General features: G+C 39.9%; 1 protein-coding gene across 1 annotated transcript in view; it reads right to left on the minus strand.

Annotated features, from left to right (window-relative positions):
• Positions 1–10,403, minus strand: part of LOC118334881 (LIM zinc-binding domain-containing Nebulette-like) — a 35,262-nt gene that overhangs the window by 3,942 nt on the left and 20,917 nt on the right. Inside the window, exon 3 of the mRNA XM_035671004.1 lies at positions 5,585–5,669. Within this exon, the coding sequence (XP_035526897.1) occupies positions 5,585–5,669 (85 nt within the window). The remainder of the gene's footprint in view (positions 1–5,584; positions 5,670–10,403) is intronic.

Raw genomic sequence — 10,403 nt, forward strand, 5'->3', positions numbered from 1 at the left:
TTTCCTGTCTCTCTACAGCTGTCTCTATAAAATAAGGCCAAAAAAATTGTTTTGCTGATTATTAATCTTATAATATTTCAATTCTTATATTCAGCTCAATAAAGTGACCAAAATACGTATTTTAAGAAAATCTTCAATATCTGAGTTTTTATTGCTTATAATAAGCACAGGTTGCCTACATTTCTGGCACTTTTTCTAGTTTTAAGGCTCATTACAGTCTTTAAGTTTGTTTGTTTTTGCTCAATACAAGAACATTTGATTATATTTAGGAATATTTGGCTTGTTTCTAGAAGGGCTGTTTCTTATTGGACGGCCACAGAAGAGCAAATAGACCAGAAGGCATTGCAGCTACAACACAAAAAGAGTTTAACCTGACTCATGAACAACTGAAACCGGATAACTTGATTAAGAGATCACTAGACAAAACCTAGAATTCACATGGTAGCGATGATACAGAGGAGTATCTGAAGGTGGATTTTACCTCTGAATGCGCCCACGCAGCAGAAATAATTACGCCACTCAGCATTCAGACAGACCACGGCTGCAATCAGCTTCACACAGTGTGAAAAGAACTTTGCTATAATTGCTCCTCATACATGTTGAACAGAGATATTCTGAACATGAAACCGGTTTTTATCTCTGAGTCTAAAACCTGATCTCTGCCATAGTGAACCAGTGGAGGGCCGGGCGTTAAAGGACCAGTGTGTAGGTTTTAGCGGCATCTTGGGTGAAGTTGCAGATTGCAACCAACTGAATACAGCTCAAACGAAGGCACGACGATTCTCATTTTCAGGTGATTATACGCTTATGAAATTAGTATTATATTTAGTTTCTGCCATATTCTGCATTTTGCACACTGGTCCTTTAAACCTCTGACCTGCTGACCAAAGTGTGTGAGTAAAATTGAGTACCAATTTTTTTTTTTTCAATTATCAAAAGTTTGACCACGAAAGACGAACAGATGAAGGCCATAATCGAAAACATATGAGGCTCTGCCAAATGTCTGAACTCTTAAGTATTGAAAGTTGGGATTTGGATGCTGGGTCAGAGCCTTATAATTTTGCTAATTTAAAGAACATCTGATGATACTCTACATTTGTCTTTTTGTCAAAAAATCCCCTAAAAAGACCAAAACCAACAGTAAATGTATAAGTAATGTTTGTGTATCACAGTCTGATATATGTTCTTCCTCTGTGCCATAGAGATCTATTATTGTCCAAAAACTATAAGTGAGCCACACTGTTGCACTGGTTGACATCTTTCTTCATTACTATGAACAAAAACACTGCAGTTCATTTTGGATCAATCCCACAAACACCATCCTACCGCCCCAAAGACTCACTAGAGAACCAAATGTGGATTCATCCGCCACTAAAAATAGTCCCCAACAGGTGTACTATTTCCTCCTGTATGTTTGCAACTGTTTTAAGGATATTACTGAGACTCTAAGATGTTGACTGATGGACTGACACATTGTTGATTTTGTATTTGGTATTAAAACATTTCCAATGATGATCTCTGGATGGTCCAAACAGCTGGAGTCTCTATCAACAAAGAATCAAAAACAAAGAAATCCAAATTCTTGCAGCTTAACAGGCTGAGTGGCCGATTTACAGCCCTCGGACAACAACGTCAACAACAGCAGAGCAGCAGGCGGTCATTTCATACTCTGGTCTGTCTGCACTTCAGCTCGACCTTCAGAGGAAACGCTGCAGCTCATTTAGCCATAAAGTCATCCTGCTGGTGTCTATCAGTCGTCAGTAACAGCCCATTAGGCCTCAGCACAGAGTTACATAAGGCTGTAAACTGCAGAAATATGACTCAGACGGTTAGGGTGTGTGTGTGCTGGTATTCTGCTCTCACAGTGATTGTCCCCGTTCTCAATACAAAGCAGATTAAATCCCCATTCATCAGTCGTAGGCTCCCTGCAGAGCTAATATGACAAGCTAACGAGCTAAACCACACACACACTCACAGAAAAACAGCTGATGCCACATACACACCAGCTATGTAGGGTGGAAATTAGGGCTGCAGGATATGGTAAAATATAACCGATATTGCGATCTGATTCAGGATCAGTGGGAATGAATATGTTTGCATCACAATTTCCATTTTCATTATAAAAAAAACTAATAATCAAAATCATGATTATGTAACATTTGTTGAGGTTTATACCAAACAAACATGTTTTCTTACGTGTGGGGATCAAGATTTGGAGGCGAGTGCAGCTCTGTGGCACTACAGCGCTCCATACTTCATACTTTAATACTTTGTGAGATGGCTGGAAGATAAACAAGTCCTTCCGAGTCCAATCAAGGTTAAACTGACAGGTTTCAGTGTCATTTCTACGTCTTAGGGTTGACAGAGACATATTTTCAGTAGAGCACATCCCAACTCATGACTTACAACAGCCAGATGTTTTGAAGAGCTCCTGTGGTCGGAAAGGACATGTGAAAGATATATTTGGCGGTGTTACTGCATTTGTAAAAATCCTGCCCTGAGAAGGAAGCCAGATGGCTCACTTGTTTGCTAATTCTATACATTATATGTAGTTTATTGTAAAGTATTTTGTCAGATTTATGTATTCGGGGCCACTCGGACCGTTGCTTCTGGACAGGATGTGGCTCATGGGTCAACCATTGACTAGTCCGGCTGTATTTAAAATGTAAATAATAAAATAAAGGCTCAATTATTATCAATATTACCTCACTCAGCAGCTGATTTGGCTGAGCGACAGACATCACCAGGTCACATCCACTCCTCTGTACCATAACACAACTAGGTCAGTGCTGAACATATGGGGGTTTTCCCACTGTCATTGTCTATTATAATCAGGCTCCCGGAGCCAGACTTGAAAGCTTCAGTGCTAATATAAAGTAAACATCACCTCCAGGGACAACACACACATGGAGTGGAAGAGTTAAAGAAGAGGAGGAGGAAGCAGGTAGGTTGAAAGAGAAGGAGGGTATTTTTTTTGTCTCTCCTGGAGGAAACAGGGGAAGAGAGAATTGTTGGTGAAATTGTCACATCAGAAGTATCTATAGGGATGCAAATTGAAGACAGTCTCTGTAGATTTTGTTGCACGAAGAGAGGATATAAAATTGAATTGGAGATGTGAGAGGAGCCACACTAAAATCAGCCTCATCCATTAAAGCAGACAGCTGAACAAAGGATTGACTGGCACAGACACACTGTCAAAAGCCTCTGTAACCTGTTTCTGCCGGGAGGAATTCATTCTACAGTCTGACTATAAGCATCTACTAGGGATGGTTTAATACCACTTTTTCCTGTCCGATACCGATGCCACAACCTTGAGTATCTACCAATACCGATAACAATCCGTCTTTCTATCTTTAATAACACAATTGTATGGATGCACTTTGGTTAGTTATCTAAAAAACATAATGCTCAAACTGAGAAACAGATATTCTACTTCCATTTAGTAAGATACCGCCCAAAGTTTAGTTAAGCCTCTATGTCATAGTTAAGGCAAATTTTTGCAAGGATACTGACACTGAGTATCATCTCGGCACATCCCTAGCATTTACATATTCTCATGCGACCGCCAACTGAGTCTGAAGTGTCAGACCTGAGCGTGGTTTTATGGGCCTTATCAGAAAGTGGCAGCCGCTGTGGAGAGTAAATCATAAAGTGATCCGTCACTGCTTGTTTTGATTGTCTCAACTTGTCTTTTTGCAGGTGAAAACAGGAGAAAATGTACCTGAAATAAAGGCTGGATTTCATCAGAGTGACATTTAGCTTTTTGTGTGTGTTTTTAAAATTATATTCTTTAATTGCCCTAACAATCACTAACAGGGCATGAAGAGAAGAAACCATATCCTTTGTAAATTTCATTTTAACATGATTTTGTTTAAAGCAGCAACTATAAATTTTCATTTGTGTTGATTCTGGCAGCCCCTGTGGACAGAAGCGGTAGTGCTTCTACCAACTTGTCTCATTTATTTCAAGGGAAATCCAACCAAGGCATTAAGAAGTATTAAGAATAACTGTATAGAAATACTGATGGTCCTGTTTGTTTATCTAGGGCATACACAGACACCGGTATTAAACTGAGACTGTTTCATAACCAGTTAAAAACTCCTTGTAGCAGATTTAGTCTGATGTGTGACACAACGGCTGACTCATCAGAGGACAGGAGACATAAAGACCGTTAAATAATGATCCATCTTGTGCTTTTTGGAGTATATATGTTTCCCCGAGAGCATCACTAACAGTCCAAACCCTCTGAAAGGGGATTCCTGTCTACTGGTAGAAAAACTGGTAGCAGGAGGGACATGTTGAAAAATTTTTAAACGACAGAACAGGAGGAGACAGAAGTTTTTTTTTAAACAAAACTATAACGTGATAGACTACAGGATATTAAAGCCTTGTGTGATCAAGCTTTAAGCTGCCAGCTAGACATTTTAGGGAAGAAAAAATCTTCACCTGCTCAGTAGTTTAAGATATATCAGACCTTGCATGTTAACGAACTTGAGCCGGGGAGGAAAAGAGGACAAGGTTGACAGAAAGAAAGAAGCTGGATGGAGAATAGGAGGCAGAGGAAGACAGGGACAGAATAAATGAATGTGTAAATCTCTGGTCTGTAAATGACAAACTGGTAATAAATGGATTTTTATGAGGGCAGGGCAGTACACACACAAACAGCACGTCCCCTTCTGCTGACTGCTGAGTGGACATCTGTCCTTTTGTGCTGCAGTCCGCGGGGCTCGCTCGCACACACAGGACGGGGACATATGGCACAGAAGTATAGCTGGTTTATTCCCTCATACGTGTTCTCTGCATCGGTGTGTGTGTCTCTATAAACCGGCACAGTGACTCATCTCGCCTTCAGGAAGCCGAAGCTGTCAGAGCAGCTTCTCCTGATACACCTGAGCATTTGTCTTCGTCTCCATGTGGTGCCAGAGGGGCGGAGATATGAGCCGTAAAGCTGCTTTAAACCAAATGTCAGTCTGCGCATCAACAAAACTAAGAGGATCTGAATGTGACGTGTTAGATCAACTTCAATACCCGGGTATCCTTTGTAACCGAGATGTGATAAACAGATGATACTATGTTCTAGCTAGCTGTGGAGAACAGTGCTTTAACGTTCTCCAAGTTGCACTTAATGATCCTGCATTGAATGCACATTAAACTCTGTTTATTTTGTTAGATAAAGAGAGATAGTGGTAGCAAAAAACTTTGTATTTCTACTGTATAAGGATCCAATATGAGGGAGTTACAGACTATAAATACCTCAGTATTTGGATAGATGACAAACTCACATTCAAATAGCATATAGACAACTACAAATAGTAGTTTTTCAAAATGTAGAAACTAAACCTTCCTGTGTTTTGTTAGAAAACTCTGATAAAGTTGGGTGGTCGGCTCTATCTGAGAGTTTATATAAAGTTTTTTTTTCAGTGCTTCCACTTCTTTTTACATGCAAATTGAAAATACAAATAAAAACTGTTGGATGGAAACACACATGGTGATTCTGAATCAGAACAGCTACCTGCTCAGGGATGAATCAACACCTGAGGCCTGCAGTGTGTGTGTGTGTGTGTGTGTGTGTGTGTGTGTTCACCTGGCTCTGTAGCTCGCTCTGCTGTCTCAGTCTCAGGTTCTCTGGTGTGTCGGCCACGATGGTGAACGACGTCTTGGGGTAATGTCTGAAAAGAGGAAGAGTAGAAGAGGAAGAATGAGGATCGGCTAGACTAAATCAACATTACTCTAAATATAAAAATCCATCCTGACAGTCAGTAAGGACATATCGAAGGACTGAGGACAACACACTGAACAATCAAAAGGGACTGCAGTTAGAGTCATGTTGCAACCACTGAAACAAGAAAGAACATCCTGCATCCTTACTTTGCATATTTATAAGCAAAGGTTTGTGGGAAAGGAGAAGAAACTGAGGACAAATTAAATAAATAGTGCAGGCATTAGCGCCCAACCCCCGTTCCTCAAAGGACGCTGATTGGTGGGATACCACTGTACAGTAAAGCCTGGAAAGATAGATTCTCAAGTTAATTTGTGATATGGTTTGATTAGTTCCGAAACTACCTCTAACCTCTGGAGGTCTACAACATCTCATGACATTTTCGATCTTGAACGCCCTTTAAAGGTGCGTTTATTCAGCCCGGATTCACCACATCTGTAACTGAGTCTTTTGAGATGAAGAAAAAGGACAAAAGCAAATGTTTCTCCTCAAATCTGAAACAAAGAAATTGTTTTGATCTCATCTTAAGAGGACAAAAAGCACTCAGCAACCAGTCATAACATGTTTCTCCCTCTGTAATGAGTCATTTTCTTTATAAATGTTCAGCTCTTTTTAACAATAACAGTTCCGGCCTGAAAAATGTCAGAGGCCTTTCCATCATTAGAGTAACCTTAATGAGGTAATGACCCACCAAGACGCTGACATTAGCAGGAACAATTACCCATTGAGAGGCTGACAAATGGAAATACCTCTCTTTATCTCACTTGACCTTTCGCTCTCCGGTTAATGACCTTAAAATATATATATATTAAGTTCTCTGTATCTAAAACTGCCTCAGTCAGTCTGGATTTAAAGGTTTTTGTCAGTATGAGCAACAATGGAACAGACACAGTGAGTGACTACAGTATGAGGTTGTTGGATGGGAGATGTACAGTAGGTGGGAAACACTCCCACACTCCACCTCAAGGAACTTTTGAAAGTATTTTTATAAGCAGTGTTTAGACCAGGACCCTCTGCGGCTCTTGATATGATGATATTCTGCCAAGAAACGAACCATAAGTCTTTAGTCTTTGTGTATTTGTCCCTAGAATTGACCAAATACTCTCATCCAGTCCCTCAAACATGACTCCAATCACATGTAACACCTTCCAAATTCTTGGTTAGACAACTCCTTGGACACTAAACCTGTTCAACCAAAGGGTTAGTGGAGCCACAGGTATTAACAGTTACAATTACTCCCTGTTTTTTTTCCAATTATATCAGACGTAAATGAGGTTCCTGAGCTCCTCAAATGGTTCCTGCATCCTTGGAAAAGTTCTTGCAGTGGAAACATCGTCATCATGTAGAAATAATCAATCAGTGAGTTCATTGGTAACCAATACATATAAAAACAACACTATTATAAAGTCAAATATGCAACAGGCTTTCAGACACACAGCTTTTTTAGGTCCACAGAAGTCAGAAATAGTGTCCGTAATAGGTGTACATGAAGGGGTTCCATAAACAAAATCACTACAAAGGGTTCAACAGAAACATTTTAATTATTAATTCATACATTTTACAACCAGAAGTTTTATATTTTTCACTATTTTCTACATTTTCTAGGTTAAAAATAAATAAATAAATAAATGGATTAATCAGTAATAAAAAATACTGCTGTAGCCTTATATCAGACTTCACTGTATGTCACCTTGAACAGTACCTTATTAAAATGGTGACTGTGGGCCTGGTAAAGCTGACTCATACTCAAAGTGCTGCTCAACTTACTGGCTCACTTGTGGAGCTGTTTTTGGTCTGCAGTGGGTGGACGCGACAAAAACGCAACACAAAGGATATTTAACAAAAATGAAGGTGAATCACAGACACAAAGGCAGCTAGACAAACATGAACATTATAAGACCACTAAGGAAAAACAGTCTCAGAACAACAATGCAAATTACAGCTTTAACACCTCTGAGTTTAAACCAAAAGAACTTCATGACGTGACCTGTCTGAATGTCCTGAACCGGCTCCCTCCTGCAAACTAACGATTATATTCATTACAGATTAATGTGCTGATTAGTTTCTCAATTAACTGATCAATCGCTGCAACAAAGGAATCACTACCTTCCAAGCTGGAAGTCCTAAACCCCAAACACACCCAATTTATAATAATATAAAAGAGAGAAAAACAGTCTTACACTGAAAAAGCTGCAACATCGTTTTACAGATTTTTGTTTAATTAAAAACAATTACTTAACTCAATTTTCTGCCAATTTGCAATTTGCATCAACTATGCAAACAATCAATACATTGTTTATGTATTGATATTGATATTTGGTGATATTTTATTAAAAAGCATCGTAATGCTCTGAAACATATATTATTGAATGTGCATTACTGTAAATTCCAGCATTTTATCAGTGTTTATTTGGGTTATTCAAAATCAGAGCAGACTTTAAAGGATCTAAAGGAAGATTGACAGGGACCAAAAGTTCGGTGTTGGCGATCAGGGCTCAGCTGTCACTCATGACAAATAACTAATTCAAACTAAACTGAAATAAACAGTTAAGCAAACATCAGCGTGATAAGAACTACCAGAAACCATTTTTGGGGAAAATTTATTTAATGTTTAGTTCGTCCAACTGCTAACATTGGGGCTTTATGAGCTATACCGCAGTCAGCCACCAGGGGGCGACTGAGATATTTTGGCTTCACTTTTGGAGAGGTGTCATGTCGTCTATATTTATATGTGTCAGTGGTTCCTCCTTTATATATTAACTCTGTTTTAGTGAACTGTCCTTTTTGTTGTTGCTGTATAAAATAAATCTCTGTGCAGCAGAGCGAGAGGTCCAGCATTGTTTCACACACGAGAATTTACCATTAAGGACTAAAATGTCCAGATTGAGTCCACTGTAGTGGCGGCTTGTAGCTGCTGGTGACTCTTCTGTGATCTCTGAGCAGATTAGAAGCACCGGAGGAGCTCTTGACACACAGGAGAGACACACAGCGTCCACTCGCTCTGAACAGTGTCCCTCAGAGCTCGCTGATTCACTGTGTGTGTGTGTGTGTGTGCGTGTGTGCGTGTGTGTGAATCATCGATGCCAGCAGCATATTCAGCAGCACAGTTTGACCACTCCACCGAACTGTCCTTCACTCCTCTCTTCCGCCCACTCTCATTTTCACATCCACTCTCTCTCTCGCTCTCTCTCTCTTTCTCTCTCTCTCCCTCACACATTGTATCAATCTCAATTTCAATTTAGTTGGCTTTTATAGCATTAAAACATGCTGCCAAGGTAAAATGTCACATATAGAATATAAATACTAAATAATACAGGGAAATATGTCTGGCTTTGTGACGGTTCTTCTGTCGTCTTCTCCCATAAGGGTTCGGTTTCTGGTTGAATTTCGAGGAAGAAACTTGAATCCATGTGGCCAAATACACATTAATGCAGCCTTGAAGAAAGTAAAGTTAATGAAAGAATATCTATTCTGAGCGCTTGTCTTCAAGAATATGTAAAGATGGCCTGAACTTCCTACTGTAACACTGTACTGTCACCCTCTGACCCCTGTGTCATCCTGTAGGTCAACCACAATACGCAGACTATGAGAGAAACCTAATACCTCCACACACACACACACACACACACACACAGATATATCTGCATCCTACCAGGTGGATCAGTTGTTACCTGACACCAGATTTATAAATGACAGTCCTGAAGTTACAAACAGCGTCATTATATTGTTGTTGCAGATTGTTTCCGTCGTCAGTCGTAATCATGATAATAATCACTAACAGTCCGCTGTGGTCTGAACATGTCTGCGTCTTTGAACCGATCATTAGCAGAAGATCATAAACAGTCATCACAATTTCTGCTCGTCCGTCCGTCTGTCTACGCAGTGTGTTTGTCTCCACAGTTAAAATACATAATGAGTCTGTTACAGTTAGAAAACCCACACAAAGCACCAAACAGGAGTTCCCTTAAATCTTTAACTGTCACTGCTTCTGTCTCTCTCTCTCATTGTCTTTTCCTTCTTCCTACAATTGTAAAACTCCTTTCAGTTTGCAACTATTAACTTAAACTGTGTGTAAACACAATGTCTGACATATGAAATATGCTCAGAAGCCGGTGGGCTTGGCCACCCTAACCCGGGAACAGAGTCCTGACACTCTCATGTCTTTCAAGAATCTGGAAAAGATCCTCTAACTTCATCAATTTGTTTTATTCTTCAACTTTTCTTTCTCAATATTTCGCTCCTCTACTTCTTACTTTCTCTCATTCTGTTTTTGTTATGGGCATCTCACTCTTTAGTCTCAGCGACACAAACAGAGAACAACTTCCTGCGGAGACTTAGTTACCCTGTCAGAGACCACGACAGGAAAACACAGCCAGAGGCAACACTGTGTGTGTGTGTGTGTGTGTGTGTAAAAAACAACCAACAGTCCCTTTGTTTCACTTCTGTTACTCATAGTTTTAGTCTTACATAAACTCACGCACACACTCACACAAACTAATTTTGTCCTTAAGTTTCACTTCACCTGTTACCGTCGCTACTGGCAACCACGGATGCTTTGTTCGTTTGGTGCAACCCAATCCTTTGAGACAAAGAGCTGCTCTGTGGGATATTTTACACACACACACACAGACACACACACACACACACACACACACACACCACACAGCTAGCCAAGGTAACTCCG

The sequence above is a fragment of the Morone saxatilis genome, unplaced genomic scaffold, assembly GCF_004916995.1.
Source record: "Morone saxatilis isolate NCDOM2014 unplaced genomic scaffold, NCSU_SB_2.0 Contig0, whole genome shotgun sequence".
NCBI lineage: Eukaryota > Metazoa > Chordata > Actinopteri > Moronidae > Morone > Morone saxatilis.